Source organism: Diadema setosum, chromosome 17 (genome assembly GCF_964275005.1).
Source record: "Diadema setosum chromosome 17, eeDiaSeto1, whole genome shotgun sequence".
Lineage (NCBI taxonomy): Eukaryota > Metazoa > Echinodermata > Echinoidea > Diadematoida > Diadematidae > Diadema > Diadema setosum.
In genome coordinates, this window is record NC_092701.1 from 16,047,577 (window position 1) to 16,067,795 (window position 20,219).

At 36.2% G+C, this 20,219-nt stretch overlaps 1 protein-coding gene across 1 annotated transcript; it reads right to left on the minus strand.

Moving 5' to 3' along the window:
• Nucleotides 1–1,876: 1,876 nt before the first annotated feature.
• On the minus strand, nucleotides 1,877–11,288 carry LOC140240704 (calcium load-activated calcium channel-like). The gene is made up of 6 exons (XM_072320466.1): nucleotides 11,102–11,288; nucleotides 8,263–8,340; nucleotides 7,743–7,802; nucleotides 7,169–7,283; nucleotides 3,634–3,778; nucleotides 1,877–2,776 (listed from the first exon to the last, which is right to left on the minus strand). Exons 1-6 carry the CDS (start codon nucleotides 11,160–11,162, stop codon nucleotides 2,684–2,686), a joined length of 552 nt encoding a protein of 183 aa, XP_072176567.1. The 5' UTR covers nucleotides 11,163–11,288; the 3' UTR covers nucleotides 1,877–2,683.
• Nucleotides 11,289–20,219: the final 8,931 nt, after the last annotated feature.

A 20,219-nucleotide genomic window follows, 5' to 3' on the forward strand; every position in this document is an offset into this window, starting at 1 on the left:
CTGAATCCAGCAAAATTTAGATCACACTGAATGCATCACTGTTATGACTGACAAGCAGGCAGTGCAGTTTTCATTCAATGCATGAGAGTACACAGAAACATCAGTTTGTTTTCAATAATTCTATTTGCCACCAATAATCAAACATTCAATTGTCTTCCTGCTCAGAATTTGTGTGCTACGCTAAATAAATCACTCTCAAAACAAGTCAGTGACACAGACAACAAAACAAACAATTAATGATTCACAGATATACCAGCTGACAAAAGGGCAGCATGACAAGCTTCATGGAATAACTTAGTGCTTTCATGTCACCTCACCTCTAATGTGGGTATGTCAAGGAGTCATGCTGGATTCAGTATGCTCTTGCTGATGTTAAACTCATGAATGACAGTTGCTGGTCTTGGAGTGGATGTTAAAACAGGTTCATGTGGTTCAACAATTGTTATCACGCATGTAAAACTGTAAATGTTCCCATTGACTTTAAAATTTACAAAGATTATAACATTTGTTTTGGGGGTCCTGCTCCTTTGACAAAATGATGATGTACAATAATGCTTTTATTGGAGCACTACAGATCTTTTATTCATCAAGGTAGTATAAAGTTACAACTTCTGGTAAATCCGGCCAAATGGGCTTGTGTGGAAAACCACATAGAAAACAATGTCACAACTCATCCATGTTGCTATTTCGGTTCTGAATGAGAGGTGGGCAGTCATCAATGTTGAGCAAAGGGGCAACATTAAAGCGACTACACTCTCAAAATGCCAAGGAATTTTTCAGATGACTACTTTGCGTGCCCATGTGGAAGATTACATTTCAACCATCCATGGGAAGTTTTGTTGACCAGATTGATCAAGATATTCAATTAACTTTATGCTTTTACTAGTCTTTTTTATAATATGAACAGGGCATATTTTCATTTTTACCAAAGTATCGATGTACCATAAATCATTGCCAGGGGTTCATGACATGCCATTAAATAATATGATCTCTCAAAAAAGCTACGTTCTAAAACTGAATGCTAGTTAAATGACTTTGATTACTCTCTGCATCCCTTTCACTATATGTGAACCTGCACCACAAAACCAACAAAAAGTTGCCAGATATGGCTCTTTAGTTGAGGACAGATTCAGAAAGAGCAGACTTTAACCCTATTCTAACTGGGCTATTTGAGACCAAGTTTTTACCCTTCAGATCTCGGCCGCCGATTGCGCGATCGCCGCAAAATTTTGCCTAAACATAGAGCCGGATGTCAACTACAAGATTACATGGTCATACAAAAGAAAAATTTTGTTTTTCTATTTTTAGTAAATTAATTATGCAAATTTACATATGAAATAATATTTTCACCTATAACTCCATTAAAACGACTGAATGATTGCTAAATTTTTGTGTAAGAGTTCCTCAAGACACATTGAACAATTTTCTTGTAAAAAAAATAGCACAATCAAAATCAGTTTCCTTTGTTTTTTATTGTTTTGTTAATTTCTTATGTATTTCATTGTTTTTTTGACCTTTTGTTTTCTAATGTTTTTTGGCCAAAATTTGTTGCAAGCACTTTTTCAAGCTTATCTACATTGAAATTGATTAATTTCAATGGTTAAAAGTTGAAATAATCTAATTTATAACAATTTAACCAAATAACACAATTTGCATTGTATTTGCACACGATATCATGAATTTGAGCTATTTTCGGGTTGACATGCATACACAAAACATTACATAACTTCAGAACGGTGTACCCGGACATCACAAATTTGGTTTCAAAATATGCGGGAGACTTCAAAGAAAAAAGTCATGAAACAATGCGGTAAAATCTTTGCGCGTTGCGGAATCGCAGCGCAAAATGTCGAGGGGGGTCAAATTGACCCCCCCCCCCCCCCCCCAGTTAGAATAGGGTTAAGCTTTAAAATGATGTACAGTGGACTCCTGTTATAACAAAGTCCCAGGCAGTTTTCTCTCATTACATCGAAATTTCGTTATAACCGAACAAATAAACAATAAAGATATATACAGCTGATAATGTTGCAGCCTGAATTTTTACTACGTTGTAACCCAAATTTTGTTATAACCGTGTTCGTTATAAGGGGAGTGCACTGTATAACGCAATTCAAATGGACTCTCCTAACCCATCTAAATATTGAAAACAAAACACAAAATAAGATTATGCTGTAATTGATCATGCTCTATGAACACATTCTATCCGTGACTACTACCAACTTTCAAAGAAGTAGCATCACCTTTTCAACAGTTATTAGAGTTCAAAGTGAAGATTGTGTTTAGGTTTTTTAGAAATGAAAAGGGAACTCTAAGACACACCTAATTGCACTACAGCTGTATTCTACAAAAAAAGTGTGTTAGAAAAAAAACTGCTAAAAACACAATTTCCCATTTACTTTATGATCCCAAACTTGACCATGATGTAGATGAAGTTTTGCTCTTTCAGAAAATTTGAAAAACTCAAGATTGACTCGGTTGACCCATCTCACCTACTTTGAGTCCTGACATAAAATCAGTGTGTGCAACTTTTTGTTGGTTTTGTGATGCACGATCATATTTTTTTTTCCTTCTCCCTCTTCAGAGAATTTCTTGAAATCCGTTGTTGGCAGGGATGATTGCAGCCAGCTCAATGTTTCTGCCAAGTCTGGGAAATACTGAGGTGAGTGTCCTCTACGGTGAAGCCTTATTTTGCACCTGGCTGGGTCTGACCAAAGAAGCCACCTGATTGCTTGGCTGCAGCTCTTGACGGGGCAAAGCCCAAAAGTTTTTGTATATTCTGTGAAAGGGAATGAAAATGCACAAGATGACAAGGAAACTAAAACCAACAATCAGTAATGGGTGCAGTCAAAGCATGAGAAGTCGTTGTGTTTGTCTTTCACACTTGAGTTATCAAACAAACGGAAAATTTATTTTGACATGCAGAATGCAGCATAAACTTGATAGACATATGATAAAGACTCAATTTTTCCAGACATTTGTTGACAAGATCCTCTTTAATGCTAACAAATGCAAAATAGACTGATATGCAAATTGTTGCATTTGTATTTCAAGTCACTGCAGGATATTTCTTTCAAATTTGCTGACACCATCTCCAAATGGAATACACATACAAATAAATATTTCAGAGATTTTTAATCTTTTACCACCATTCCTGACTATGACAAAATGATATCTACAGCTGTATCTCTGTCTTTTTTTTAATGAATCTTCACCATGTTTATCCCATAATTTAAGTCATCTTTATGATTTGTACATCATTTCAACATTTTGTTTTACCATTACCAAATTGTTAATGTATACAACAGCTTTCATATCAACCATGGTCTAGCTAAGACGAAATATACTGATTATGAAAATATGAACTTACTGTGCATATCCCTACTGGTAAAATATTTTTTTTTAACATACATACTCATATTCCTGCATCTCTGCAAGTCTGAATATGGAAGGCTTTTTGTCAATGCATAGTATCAAAGCAACTGTTCAGAATTGCTGAGGCAATTTATTCATAGTACTTTAATCTGTAAATGCATTTAAGGAAAAAAAAAAAGGGATGTTGCAAAACTAAGAGCTATCAGTTTTCAGAACAATCAACATCTGATGATAATAATTGAAGAAAGAATGAAATCAGACCTGACGAATTGACATGGTGCACAAGATATACAGGAAAATGAAGGAGGAGTCTGTGAAGTCATTGCCAAGGAGGTTACGATGTGAGATGCCATGTAACCACGAGATGGGTGTGAATGGGAGCTTAGCAACCACCCTGCCATCAAATCTATTAGAAAGTAGAAAATGGAAAAACAACTGGGCATGAACTTGGAATGCTAGTTCTGCAAACAAAATACATGCCTCATCTGACTAGAAAATAAAAGCATGTACTACTTGGTACAGAATTATTGTACCTACAATGGTCTCCCTAGATCATTAAAAAAAACCCACAAAAACATTCAAATATATTTTGTAGCTCAATACTCATTGGCAATTACATCCTTGTATTCAAAGTACTGTATCTACTCATGAATAATAAGTGGTATGAGTGGTACACCCTCCCCCCCCCCCCCCATGGTTAGTTGTTTTCTTCTTGAATTGGTATTGACTAAACTGTGTACATGTATATGTTTTAACCATTACCATGGAATATTTTACAATAACATAAATTAACAACTGCACTTTTGAAAAGCATGGATATTTGAACAAGCTCATGGTAAAACACACATCTGGAGTTGTCATATATATAAAGCAACACAATGTAGTTTCATCTGTTGTCTCAACAGCTTTGATGACAGGGTAAAATCCGAAACATGAGAGGAGCAGAGCAACTGACTGTTATGCTCAGTTGATTGAGATGTCTAGCTGCTTCTCACGCAATCAATTTCCATGCCACACAGTAAGAAATGACAATTCATTTAATGATAGGTTAAGCTCATTATTCTTGAGCACCAAGGATTGACTTGTATAACCCTCTCTGCACAGAGGACTATTTTCCGATGTATTCTTGTCCATACTACACTGAATATCAATTATAAAATAATATCAGACCTGCACATGCTGGAATTTATGACCAAAATGACATTTTAGCTTAATTCTGGTGACCTTTGACCTTGGCCTTTCATCCCTGCTATTTTAAGCAGGGATGAATTTGCTTTTATCCTTACCAAATAATGTTACAAATGAAAATTAATATCTGATGTTATGACAGAAAATTACATTTCAAAGCTGTGACTTTTCATCTGTCACTACTATCATGTTCAATAACATAATTGCCAATTTATTGCTGCTCTCTACTTAAACTTACATCCTCACTTGACTTTTACGGCTGAAGTAATGACAGGAAATTTCCTCTCCTTTTTTTTTTCTAAGGTAAATTTAACATCGAACTTGACCATTAATCAGTCACTGTTATCATCTTCATGCATACAACTGTCTATAGATCTATTTCTGGCCTTTACATCCCAAAAATCTAATCAGTGCATCCTACACCTGCGTGTAGTATACCTGGGCCATGCATCAGGAAAATACATGTATATAAAATGGTTATTGTTGAATCACGCAAACAATATCTGAGGACGGATGACGGACAGTCAACCCCAAAAATTGTAACTCTAGCACACCTTGGAGTAGAAGGTCTCAATCCAAGAATCAAATCAACAGAAACAACTAGCACTATCACTCATTGTGATTAATACCCCCACCTAACACCGAGGGAGTTAGCTCAACCAGCATTTACTTTGTGTGCTTTTTATTGAAAAAAAAAGAAGAAGAAACTATTGCAATGTACTGTATTGTTCAACATTGAATAAATGTATATTTTGCTCACTGATAGTCACATGTGCCATACTCAAGTCAAGTGCTCAAAACCTGAGGGAGTAAGATAAGTAAATTGGCAATTTCTATGATTGTTGTTTAAAAATGTTGTTACCATGGCAACACAATGTTTGACATAACAAAAATGAAATTTGCACAACTACATATCACGGCTGTCACATGTGCCAAATTTCAAGCCAAATGCTCGAAGACTGAGGGAGTTAACTGAATCCACAGTATTTTGTATGATTTTCAATAAGAACATGCTGTTACCATGGCAACACATTGCTCAACAATGACAAAAGATTACGTTTGCACATCTACGTACCATAGCCATCACATGTGCCAAATTTCAAGCCATATGCTCATAGACTGAGGGAGTTAACTGAATCCACAATATTTTTGTATTCTTCTTAGTGAAAAAATGCTGTTGCCATAGCAACACATTGTTCAACAATGATAAAAGATTAAGTTTGCACATCTATCTACCATAGTGGTCACATGTGCCAAAATTCAAGCCAAATGCTAAAAGACTGAGGGAGTAGGCTGAATCCACATTTCTATATATGCTTTTTAGTAAAAAAAAATGCTGTTACCATGGCAACACATTGTTTAACAATGACAAAAGATTAAATTTGCACATCTACGTACTATAGTGGTCACATGTACCAAATATCACGCCAAGTGCTCAAAGAACAACATTTTGTAAGATTTCTTTAAAATTTGCCGTTGCCATGGCAGCGCATTATGCAATACTAACGAAAAAGGTGTCATGCACATCTTCATTTTCAGCGAATGGGAGAGTAGTTTGATCCACAACATTTTGCAAGATTTTTTAAAAATTTGCTGTTGCCATGGCAACACATTATGCAATACTCACAAAAAAGGTGTCATGCACATCTTTATTTGAAGTGGTACAACATGCCAGATTTCGGGTCAATTCTCAAAAAATGAGAGAGTAGTTTGATCCACAACATTTTGCAAGATTTTGTACAAATTTGCCGTTGCCATGGCAACATATTATGCAACACTAACAAAAAAGGTGTCTTTCACATCTTCCTTTGATAGTGGTTACACATGCCAAATTTGAAATTAATTGTTAAAAAAATGAGAGAATAGTTTGATTCACAAGTTTTTGAAAATATGCCGTTACTAACCAAAAAGGTGTCTTGCACATCTACCTTTGATAGCAGTCACAAATGCAAAATTTGGGGTCAATTGTTCAAAAAATGAGAGAGTAGTTTGATCCACAACTTTTTGCAAGATTTTTTAAGAATTTGCCGTTGCCATGGTAACGCATGATGCAATACCTACAAAAAAGGTGTCTTGCACATCTTCCTTTGATAGCAGTCACACATTTGAATGAAAGGTCAAGACTATTGGCATCACACATACAGCGCAGCTCGATGAATTCCCCCACATGATTTGAATTCAATGCACTCCCATTATAACGAACATGGTTTATGACGAAATTCCGATTACCATAAAATAAAGATTCAGGCCTCAACATTATCAGCTCTGCTTTTTTACTTGTTTATTTGTTCGATTATAACGATATTTCGATAAAAGAAAGAAAACTGCCGGTCCCGAGGACCTCGTTATAATGGGAGTCCACTGTACCATACACAAAATGGCAGAAGGGTCAAATACAAAATATAATGGTTAGAGTTTCCATATATTTCACTGCACATTGGTGGTATGCAAAATGGGCACTGACATCTTCTTTGACTCCAGGTTTATAGAAGTACAATCACTTCCAATTTTAAGACAGGACATATCCTTGTCGAAAGAAATTTCTGGTTTGTCTGTCCCTGTTGTTATCAATTGCTACAGTAAGTGATCCTTTACTCTGAATACTCACATTGAGTTGAACATGCTCATAAGAGATGTGAAGGTGAACGCAATGACAAACATGGACTTCATCTTCACCATAGACAGATCTCGACTGTTGGTTTTCAGACGTTCTTCTTGGCGTTCTTTGTGGTATGAGAGAAGTACATCAATGATGATAAGAACACAATAGTATTGACTATCAAACATTTACGGTGTAGTGTATCTCTAACCAAAGTTTGCTCACAATTGAACAAACTGTTGCCATGTTACTGTACATATCACACGTCTTGGGAGATACTCTGTAACCTTTTATGACTCTTGACCTTAGCACATGACTCACACCAAATCGATTTTGCAAGTGCCTCACCTATCCAAGCTTAGTCATATTTATTTACAATGTATGGGTATGTATGCAAGAAGGCAAATGTACTGTAGTCTTTGTGTTTAATGACAAAACAATGGTCATGTACATGTATCTACAAAATCATGATTGAAGTCAAGTTTTTCCTGGCATGGATTGTCAGCAACTTGTAGATATGATCTGTTAAAGGATCATATTTCTACAACAGTTTGGATATTGAAATAAGGCACTATAAACTTACCAAGTTTTTTCTTTTGGTTTTTGTCTGACATTTCGCCAAATGCTTCCTTTGTTCTTTCCACTGGTGATAATGAAAAAACAAAACAAAAACAAAAACAAGATCAAAAGCAAAATGAGTTTGATAGATTGTGTAATGATTCACAAGTTCATAAATTTCATACTGAAAAACATAACAAAAAGGTTTATTCAAAACAAAGTTGTGGTGAATGAATGCACCACTGACGTAAAATCAACCACTACCTGTTACATTTCAGCAATACAAGTTGTATCCGACTTCTTAAAGTCAAATTCAAGTTCAAGTTCAAATTTATTTTCATTTCCATCAAGTAAACAGAGAAAATTATATACAATGTATGAGCAGAACGTATTTGTAATAATTGCAAAAACGTAAATTAACAAAATACATACGATAATGAGTAACAAAAAAAGAGAAAACATAATTGTATTTTTTTGAATATGTGCATAACTCAGATTAGATAAGGATGGGAATGGGAATGCGCCATTACAATTACCATACTTACATTTCTTGCTTTGCTTTTCCACTTCAGCTTTAAGCTTTTTATATGTGTCAGTTCTGTACACCAGTATGTATGTGATACCTACAAAAGGATAAGATTAAATACACATGTTAACTATTACAATGTAAGTCCAGAAATTGCATGAAATCTAAGCAACACATTCATGCAATTATTCACAGCTATCTTCATGTAGTATTAGAAAATTGCACTACACCATTGATCCCTGTTTGCAGCATTAAAAAAGAAGAAAAAAAAAGGCTTTTGTTACAATCACTAATTGTATGACTTCGACAAATGCAACTTACTCAACACACAGGACACCCATATAACAAAGCTCATTGGTGAATCACTTGGTTAAGGGTGACCTGCTGGAGTGCGGTAAGCACATCCCTCTGCGCTGGGAGGGTAAATTGTATGTCAGTTAGTGGCAGGGTGTCTGATTTTGCAGCAGAGGGGTGAGTTTGCGGCAAGGCGATAGGCAGTACGCATGATAAGAGACTAGGTTATAACAGCACCAGCAGATTGCTTGCGTGCGGTGAATGGATGTGTAATGTATCATGCCATCTGATGCAAACCGAAACATGTGCCCTCTATCATTGCCCTGTTTGCCACCTCCTGGCCTGATCCCCTAGAAACCTTGGTTAATCGTTCACTTACGCATTTGCAGTTATCGGGAGTAGAAGGCTACTCTTACTCCCTCACACTGACTCAAAATGACCTCCAAACACAATATATTCATTCTAAATTGATCTAGGTATGTCCATAAACCTTACATTTACTGATTAGGACCTTGCAAACTTACAGTACATTGTACCAGCTTGAGAGGTTTCCTATGGGTTTCCTATTTCAGGTAGAGAGCGCAGGGTGCCTACAATGTATTTGTGGCAGGGGCAGTTTCTTAGTCTAGCTGTTATAACCTAGCCTCTTATTGTGTGTGTTTACACCTCTGCATACTGTAAACCAGATTACTCCCTGCTGCAAAATCAGACACTGTGCACTGACTGGTCACTCTTAACCATGCAAATCACCAATGAGCTGACATGGGTGTCCTGTGTGTTGAGTGAGTTGGGTTTGTTGAAGTCATGACAATGTAGCAATCATATTTTTTCTTCTGACTCTTACAGAGAGGGTGGAAGATTTTTCAAAGTTCTTACAAGCATTTATATGCTGCAAATAGAGATAATCAGTCAAGTGTGGCATAAAGCAATAGGATTTTTTTTTTTTTAATGCTTATGATATACTGTAAAAGTGGAAATTTTCGTGATGTTGAAATTTACATGCATTTCGCATGACCAGAAACTACATGTAGCACGAAAATAAAAGGAGGCGAATGTTTTTGCTCGCCATATGTTCCAGTAGTTGATGTCTTGATTTTGTGGAATTAAAAACATGCAAAACTCTTCTTACCCCGCCCTGCGTGAAAAATTAATTGCATGAAAATATCTACTTTTGATTACTCTCTCAGTCTCACTGGCATGCTAATCGATATTCTGTAAGCAATCGGGTGTGAGTGGTGGAGCAGTGGGCATTCTCAGTGGGTTCTGGGGCAACATTAATTACACTGTATGCATGTCAGGGATCTGCACTTGCGATGTGTTCACTGAGGCACTGCTTAAACTGTGTACATGGCATACGGCAGGCTAACCAGCCCAAACACGAAGTGTGTTGGGGTCACGTACAGGGTAGACCCTATCGCCCCAAAATTCCAACTAAAGTACTAAAAATTGCTTCCATTTTAATACATCTTGACGTCGTCTAACTGTTGACAACACCTACGAGGAAACATAAATTGGTTTTTCTATAAAATAGTTCCTTTCTGTCGAAACTAGACACTAAAGTACTAAAAATTGCTTGTCGTGTTGACAACACCTACCTAGAAATATTTGGCTCCTCTAGTACTTAGTAGTCCCTTTCTGTCAAAATTGATGACTTTAAATGATTAGGTTAAGTGGAATATGTGAGAATGACAACTGCTCCGTTTGACGTATTTGAAACATGTGCGCATGCGCCAGCAGGAGTGCAGTTTCCACATATTGTATTATCATACTCCAAACACACACACACACACACACACACACACAGCTATGCACAAACACAAACACAAGTCACATAATACACACCATGCAGCCCCCCCCCCCCCCCCCCGCCACATACACACATACGCATAACTTACCTACCCACCCCACGTCCCACCCAAGCATAACACCGGAGCAACCACCCCAACCACACAATTCATAGTGCATGGCCGACAACAATTTGTGCAGCTACATACATGTACGTTTCATTTTGCCAGCACAAATTGTCGCCTTCAAGGTCAAAAATTGGGAACTGCACAACACAAATTGTTGCCAGGCGACAATTTATGCAGGGGCGACAATTTGTACTGCCAACTCCAGCCCTGCCACAGACATCTTATTCAGTCAAAGGATTTGACATTTGTGCACATGTGATGTGAGCGCATGCGCTGGCCGTCAATTCAGTGTAGCTCTCCCAGGTTCCTCTCAACCGAGTCACATTAAGATAGAGTCTAGAGATTAAGTCATCAATTCGAACAGAAAGGGACTATTGACGGAACCAAACGTTGCACAAACCCTGTTGTCAATACTTCAAGTTCAACTTCACTGGTAAGTCGTCAAATTGAAGACATTTTTCGATTTTAAGTTGATATTTGTCCGCGATACTACCCTGTCATGATCCTGAATGCTACAGTCCGCAGCCCCATCATGTCCATTACGCTATGCGTATGGGGCCGGGCTGGTCGCAGTAACAGTATAGTCATGCCTGTGCTAACAAGACGTACATTTCGGCGAGTGGGACTGTACTTTACTTGGGGATACGGTACCTTCTGAAAGCAGTGCTGTGCAGACAGATATAAACACAATCAGGAGAGTATCAGCAAACATGATGACAGATCTCTATCAATCCAGTCTGAACAATGCTTAGAATGGTCGGCGCGGGTTTTTGAGGTTCCACAGCGAGGTAAAACTAGGAACGTTCTCCTCTCCAATCGCTTCTGTTCACCAGACTTCAGGCTGCTGCGTGTAATAGTCAATGATAATAGAGCGCCGCTATCATCTTTGATATACCAAGGAGCTCCTTGGGTATACAGTAGTATGGTACTTTTGTCACATGGTTGACGCATTGGCGGCGCTCTATCATCTTTGGAACTATGTACTTATGTACACGTAGTACGGGCGGGCTGGCTTGCAGCAAGATCTGCTATGGCGCACGCACGTACGTGTGCACAGTGGTGCACATGTGGGTAGTGCCGTTACTAACACATTTAAATATGATCAATATTGTTCAATTCCAGTAAGAAAAAAACTTTGTCAAACATTTCGAGGTTTTGTAAAGTAATAATGTCCTTTTTTCGTTAGTCACTGTACTTTATTATATCATTTGATGTATATAGTTTATTTTATGTATCCTTTATGTGATTATTTGCATCAGGCACTTGCCTGCATTGTTCGTAATTTATGTGATAGATTTACATTTGATTATTATTTAGAACATACTTTTATGCACATTGTATTTGATAAGTATGTTGATATCTTGTATATATTTGTATTATACATGTATATATGTTAATTCTTATTAGAAATTTTTCTATTTTGTGAATTTTCAATTGACATTGTACTCCCATACCCCATGAGGGTCGTTGAGTAATAAATCAAACTTCAATCAATCAAACTGTACTAGTACGGCATTGTCTGTGATTGTAATACACGTCCTTTGCTGGCAGACAAGCAGAAATCATCGTGCAAAGCCTACCACAGATCAATGGACGAGCGTTACGCTCTTTGATGTTTACTAAGTTGTACTCAAAGAGGTTCTATACTATGTGTTAGAACCTCTTTGGTTGTACTAGATCTATAGAAATCAGTGCTGTGGGATATGGGTCAATCAAAAAAAAAAAAAAAAAAACAATGAGCAGCACAGTGATTAGAATCAAATCTCTTCAAGCACACATGTCTGCGGCATTGCGAAGGCAAAGACATTCGATAATGAGACTCGATAATGCGATAAGAAAATTAAATCAATTTATTTTTATATTTCTTTATGTATTCAATATTTATTTATTCATAATCTTTTGTCTGGGGTAGCCCATGCACCAATAAGTAGTGGTCTTCCATGGGGCCCTGAATAATACAAATGAAATTAAATAGCAAAACTAATATACACAAGAAACAAATATAGATATATAAAACAAATATTAATAAACCATCACATGAGTTCATCAGAATTGCGATAAAAATAGACATATCAATCAAATCGCCATTATGTGCATAAATGATTAAACATCACAGCTAGAATATGCTCTAGTCGATGTTTTGTTGTGTTTGTTTGTTGTTGTTTTGTTTTTTTTTACAAATTACAACTTTGTTTAAGCAATCTTTTATATGAATAAATGGAAGAATCTGTTCTGATAGAATTATTCTACTCAAATATAGAAGATACCATTGGGCTACATTTATGAACAATCAGTGCGCTGTCTTAGCACAAGTATAGAATCCCATTGTCGATTCTTGTGTGATGTTCATGAAGGCCTACATCATTAGGAATTAATGACCGAGTCTACCTGAACATGGAAGATGCTAAACTATCAGCACATTATCATCATAACGCAACTGAACTCACATCGTCACACACACACTTCTGGATGAGAAAGAAAAGGGGGCATAGAAATGATAATTTATAAAATCACAATAAAACTACCCGAGGATTCCGTCCGGGGTGATTCTTCCCATCGAAGGGGGCGGGGGAGTCAGGCAGGTCACAGGCTGAGCAGTTAATTTGGATATATAGGGCCTGTAAATCCATAAACAAACTCACCAGTCAGCTCTTAATAATAACAATGACTACAATTATTATAATCTGTGTAAAGAACTGAGCATTCAATAAATCGTAGGCGAGGTATCACAGGCTAAAGTTTTTCTACAATATTGGCAATTCTTTGGGAAGTTTTCCTACTTGAATTCCGTAGGAGTTCCGTAGAAAAGACTAATGCCTTTGTTCTGGTTCTGTTTTGTGCACGTGTGTCTTTCAGGTGCAGTCTCCCCTCATTCGCAAGATAATGTGTCGGTGTGGATGTTGGTATGTGCGTTTGTTTGTTTTTACTTGTAAAAATGCACTAAGGGCTTGGAATCTTTGGCAATGCCATTTTTGTTTTAACGAGCATTTCCAGCATCGTTATAGTTCGGAACTGTGTTTGTATATAATTCATCTTAATCGATGACATCTTATATTATTTTTTTTTTGTTTCAAACAATATTTTATTTCGATTCCATCATCCATCGTTGATTACAATCCAACAATTAGTTGTGTTGCTTGCTGCGTGACATTTCAAACGTATATCAAAATATTACAAAATAATTCTTAGGACTGTCATTGTGTCAATTTCTGATTATTCTACTATACAATACACAGCAACTGCTTCACAAATATAGTCATCCCCGCAATAATTATAAGATCAATTTTTGATAATGCCTAATGGGTCAGCAATACCATTATGTATGTACAATACACATTACAAAATATATCCATTGACTGCGTCCTGTATACTCATCACAGCAGTAATTATTAGATAATGAAATCAAATATTGTTGAGGGGTCAAACAAAAGGCCTGCATACCTCATGTATCAGGGGTCAACAAAAAGCCTACATACCTATGCACACACATACATACAAAAGCTTTACAAATCTACATGATCAGTGTCTGTACATAATCCATACCTATAAAACATTACCCCTTCATCGCTCACCCGTATAACCTCATCAACACTTCCTCCTCTAGATAGGCATACTCCAGGTATACCTCACTCCAGCACAGATGCACACACACACATACACACACACACGCCCACAAACACCGAACCTGTTCACCAAACAATCAACAACAAAAAGCACAAAGAGGTAGCAATAGATGCGGAGTACGAATCACCGTGTCATTAATTGATTCCATTTCCTGCTGTGCAATATTATTATTCATCTTAATCGATGACAGATAGATTTGCTTATCTCTCATTCTTAACTTTCTATGATCTTCCCACTCTGACAGATTTTAGTACACTGTATATGGTATAAGATTATGTGGATTTTAAAATGTCCTGAAAATTCTTCTGTGAACAGAAATGTAAGACCGTATACCGTAATGGGGTATTTGTCATGAATTTTAATTAATTGATATAGTGGCTACAGCTCATGTCTTTAATGATGTCATAATGTTAAGCACTCCTTCCCTTTGGTGTGCTAATTATGTCGTTACTCTTCTTTGTGTCACATCACTTTGTATGTTCCTTATGGTTATCTTGGTTTTAGTTTGTTGTTTTTTATTTTATAATATGTAGTCGTAATCATGCATAAATGAATAAAGCTGGATTTGTTGTATTGCATGTGCATTGAATTCTACAAAGGAATAACACATATCGCTGCAGAAAGTCGTCAATACATAATAGTCCTCATTCAAATGGGCTTTTTGCTTTTGTTTTCTTTTGTGTGTGTGGGGTTATCAGATATTCTCAGTCGAGCATTACAGAGAAGCAGGGCATCGTCGCATTGTCTGTCACTGGCATAGTGTACCTTGCCACATGAGTGTTTAGTGAGCAATGCTTGTCCGAGGACTTCAACCTGTGTCTCAAGACGTTCCGCTGACAAAAGTTGCTCCATGATCTCCTTAAGCTGAACATCCACTGCAGAAGGGTTGAAGCCTTCTGGTAAGAACTTTGCTAAAATTTCATTCTCACCCATCTTGTTCAGCGCCATACCATTCATTCGCCTTATAGTCGCTTCCCATACACAGTGCCTTTCAACACATCTACAGATTGACACCAGCTATATACCAGTACAAACTTACCTTGAAATGTCCATTTAGCTCAAAGTTCAATCAGGGAGGTGAGCCTCAATGGTTCAATCACATCCCACACCATTCGCACACTATAACTTGACTTTTGTGACTAGGATAAAATCAGACGAAAAAAGAAACAAATTATTGAAGTTTCACCGTAGAAGATGGCATCACCACCTCCTCCAATTTGAACGTTGTTGAGAATTGTCACTGTTTCTTTAAAAACAAAAGAAATTTTAAGACGTCTGTCGTAACTTTCTTCTTTTAGGTCCGATATCGAAATCGCTATATCATTCTCTTCGTCTTCTTTTACTCTTGTATTAAAGCATAATTTATTTTTGTGTCATATTGTACTTTAGAATTGGTAGATATCCCTATTACTTCAACGAGTGCAGAGAGGTTGAGCTTAATAGTTTGCTGAAAATCGAACGATATCCTTATATGTTTCAATTTCTGTTAGATTCCCTGCTCCGCCTCACTGGATCAGAACCTTTTACAACAATTTGTGATGGCACAGGCTTAGAATTGATGTAACGCACACATCGGAATTTCACAAACATTCATTTTGAAGAAAAATCTGCATTACTCCGATCGAGTGTTACTGAGGAATTCATGCCCTCTGAAGGAGCTAAATAGATTGCTCTCTCGGTGTCCCGTATATTGTATAGAAAACTGAATTTAAGCTTTGTGAGGTACTGGATCTCGATGTTACCTTTGTTATGTATCCCAATAAACATAGATCAAGTTGTCTTTTAGGTCAAAGTGATACATTTATATATGTATATATGTATATATTTATATATCCGTTTTACTTTCCTCTATAAAGCTTCAGATGTAACTCAGATATACTATAATGTTTAACATTGTAGTTATCTTTTAGTAACTAAACAATACTTACATAATATTTGACAAGCTTCAATTGTATGCGCTGAAGTAAAACATAATTCACTTTCCATATAACACAACTATGTACAGCAAAGCTCAAAAAGCTGAAAAATGGACATGTTGATAGAGGCCTACAATTATAGTCATATGCGTAGTTATGATATGCACAGTTATACAGGCAACACAGGTCATTCAGGTCTTTGCTGACTATAGATTTTTAATCTTTTGTCTCAATTTAAATGTGTTCTATAACAAAATTTGACTGGCAAGAAACCTTCGCTGTCGGTCGATTAAGGCACCCCACGGTATTTGGTGATAATTATGTTCGTCATTTCGAAGGTTCGTAATTCCAAAAAAAAAAAAAAGAAAACCCACAAATTCCGCATGTACCTCGATGTTCATTAGTCCGAAAATTACATAGAGTTGGTTCATTCTGAAGGTGCGTTAATCCAAAGGTTCATTAGTCCAAAAAAGGAAAGAAAAAGGGTTTCACCAATTCGTCAATCCCGAAATTCCCAACTGGAAGAGGCAGAGTTATAGAAAGAATTACCTCAGCATCTCAAAGAGGCTGATAGAGTATAGATGATATTAAAAGTCTTATGAAAACGTCTTTCTTTTATTTGTTAATTTATTTGTTAATAGATTATTAACGCCCTATATAGGGAGTTTTGTCCTTTACATTTTTTTAAGATTTGTCCCTTTTTATTTGACAGTAATTGTATATTCTTCTCTCTCTCTCACATGCATGATGTATTTAATTCCTTTATTTCCATATTTTTTCTCCTTAATGTGCACAGAGACCATACTTAATGTCGTAATGTGTGCTATGTAAAATAAAACGGATTATCATTTTGTTATTTTCATTCTCATCAATATAGTATGCAGGCGACTCCCGTTATAACGAAGTCCTCGGGACCGATAGTTTTTCTTTCGTTATATCCGCACAATCAAGTGTATAAAGATATCTAAATGACAATATTTCGGTCCTGAATTTTTCTTCGTTGTATCCAAACTTTCGTTATAACCATGTTCGTTATAACGGGAGTGCACTGTATGTCATTACCACTATACTATCTCTTATCTTCTATTTAATTTTGACAATAAAATGCCCTTACAAACAATGTAAATTTCTGAATGTGTCATCATGAGTGAAATTGCAAACTGTAAAAAAAAATCTACGTATTATACGCGCACACACACAAACACAAAACGGTAACACACACATACACACAAAATGATTATTTTGTATATCAGTGATTCAATCTGTTTTGAATCATTACAACACAAACTAGATGTGCATGATAGGGTTCTTCATGAAATGAAAGAACTTGACTTTATTTCTTCCATGTCTGTCCACATTTTACAAACACTTGGAGATTTCACTCAAAGGTAGTGAGTTTTAGAAGAAGACCGTAAGTTCTCATACAGTTTCCGCGCTTTTTAGCCGACGCACACTTTTCACAGCGTTTTTCGTGATCAATCCTGAAACATTAATTTGTTTTTTAAGGGAAGGGAAGGGAAGGCTATCATAACTATATGGGCATCCATGAATAAAGACTGCATGGATAAAGTCTGGGCTACAAAGTGAAACTTAGTAAATGAATAACTTCATCAATCAATAATATTGAACATTGAATCAATCAATAAACTTTTTGTGGGAAAGGGGTGAACACAGTTCAGATAACTTTTGAAGAAAATATTTTGTCCAAATTGATCTTTCATTCACCAAACAGGGAAGCGTGCATTCACGACAAATTATTAGGTAAAAAATGACGGGAAACATTACATACTCGAGTAAAGTACAGACAGAAAGGGACGAATCAAGTAAAATAATGTTAGGAGTAGTGTAAAAAAATCAAATGATTTGCCATTGAATCAGTATTATTTAGTTTCTCACTCATCAAAATTTGAAAGAAATTCCTGTTGGATCCATGATTTCGGTAGGTCACCATCAGAAGGTTAGTATTATGACCCATTTTAAGCAGGTTAATCGTAACTGTTACAATGGACTAAATTGCGATTGCGTAACCGGATGAAGCACAACGCGTGCTCTGATTGAGTGGAGAAAGGGGTTTAGTTAACATTACTGGTAAGAACAGGATGTATCGCGTTGCACGCGTCCTTCGCGGTCAAATCATACTTTGCAAGGCAGGCAAGAATGCGTAGAAATATTGAACTTTGCATTCTCGTATAAGTGGCAGTTTTATGATTTGAAACGGGGTTGATTCATGCTCTGAAGTACCTTGCATAATGTGGATATCAGGGCCAGGGCGATGAAAATCTGAATAATAATACTAATATTAAGTTGGTTCATCGCAGCGTGTTTCACCATCAACATAAACAAAGACTGTTTTTCTATTTAAAAACGAGGTATCCCTATGAGGAGACATTGGAGAAGATGAAAATTAGATATTATCATGACTAAGCGAAACGAAAACTTATCAAAATCATTCACTTGTGTATGTTTTTTATTTCTATTCCTGCTGTGCCATACTGCAAGCAAGTTGACGTGCTTGTTTGACGTTTATTTCACCGATCAAGAACGGATGTTCTGTGGCTTTCTCGTCCCTGCTTAATACCACACAGAGAAGAACTTTTTCGTTTGAACAGTATATGTTAGTCAATCACAAGCCTGCAATTACACAATTACAAGCGTGAAGTGGAATCAACGTGAAATTTTTCGAGTTAGAATGAGATCATATTACTGTCATCCTAGACTTTATGAACAGCATGTTGATTGTACGAACAAGTTTCATTCGTAGTTAATATCTTGCTTATGACAGTCAAAACCATTGTTTGTCACAATATTACTCACTGAGTTGATTCATGTGCCTGCTGCAAAGTATCTGAAAGAACAGCTCTTTGAACTGTTCCGTTATTACACCTATCACTACAAATACGTACTCCTACCCGATATGCAACAATCTTCTGGTCGCTGCACGAACGTTTGAAAACCCATCATTTCGCAGTTTAAAACGTACATATATAAATAACGAAACATATAAACATACTTCTAATATATTTACATTTTACAGCTATTAGTGTTCAAATGGCATCGATTTTATTAGATAAAGAGCAGATACATTGATACAGAAATTTGAACAAAAAATTATGAGAGTCAACAGTACAGCACGAACACATTAGTCGGACGTAAAAAGTCTGCTTTACATAAAGATAATAAACATATCATACTACTAAATCATCCAACGTGTCAAATTAAATTGAATCAGATTTAAGTTATAGAAATGAAAGCGCATTTTTTTTTCTTGTTTGTTAAATAGGGGGCAAACCAGGATGCCCAATTATTTAGAGTTAAAATTCATAGCTTTTTACAGTAAGCTTTACACATCATTACCTCGACCCATTGCATGAGAATTAACAAAAAAGAAAAAAAAAAAGAAAACCGAAATAAAAAAATAAAATGAGTAGTAAATAAAAGGTTAACAAAAAGTTAGGAGTGAAATTTGCGATCACATAAATTGTCGATAGCTAATGAAATTACATATTTGATTTAAAAGAAATTTGATATGCTATTTTTCGACTTCTCTCCATCCATTCTTCTCCAGGTATAGAGGCAAAGACTTCTTTGAATACACTCGCATGTTTTGCCACTGTTTGCAGGCAATGTGTCCTAGCTTACTGGTTAAGGTACTGGTTAGGAGTATATATCGTTTGGCAAAAGTCAGTTGTTCTTTTGGTTCATATCGATTTTTTTTTTAATGGCAAAGGAAATATATTTAACTATATGTCTGCTACACTTTCGTGTTTTGATTGCTTTTTCCCTTCCCTGTTCCTCGTAGATTGTAAGGTACACTATGATTCCCGAATATTAGAAAACGTTGACTGCACTCCATATTGTATAATGAGCAACCCGTTTACAGAAAGAATATTTCACTCGGTCTATCTTTATAGTCACAGTTGTATTAAAGTCTACTTCCCCCCACACCTACGCGAGCAGAAGTAAACATTAACTTCACCATTTCATGACTTTTTCATTCGGGATTTTCATTCGTCTTATACAGATTAGCAGAACATTTTTTTTTTTTTTTTTTTTTTTTTACCAGACACGATTCATGTAGTTTGGAAAACTTGACTAATTTTTACTGGTGTTCCATATAATTTAGATTTTACGGTCATATGGAAATGGAATGTAATTTGTACTGCTCACATATAGAAGGTTTGGAATGTTTACAAAAAAAAAAAAGAACGTTACGCACGGGACAATTAGTA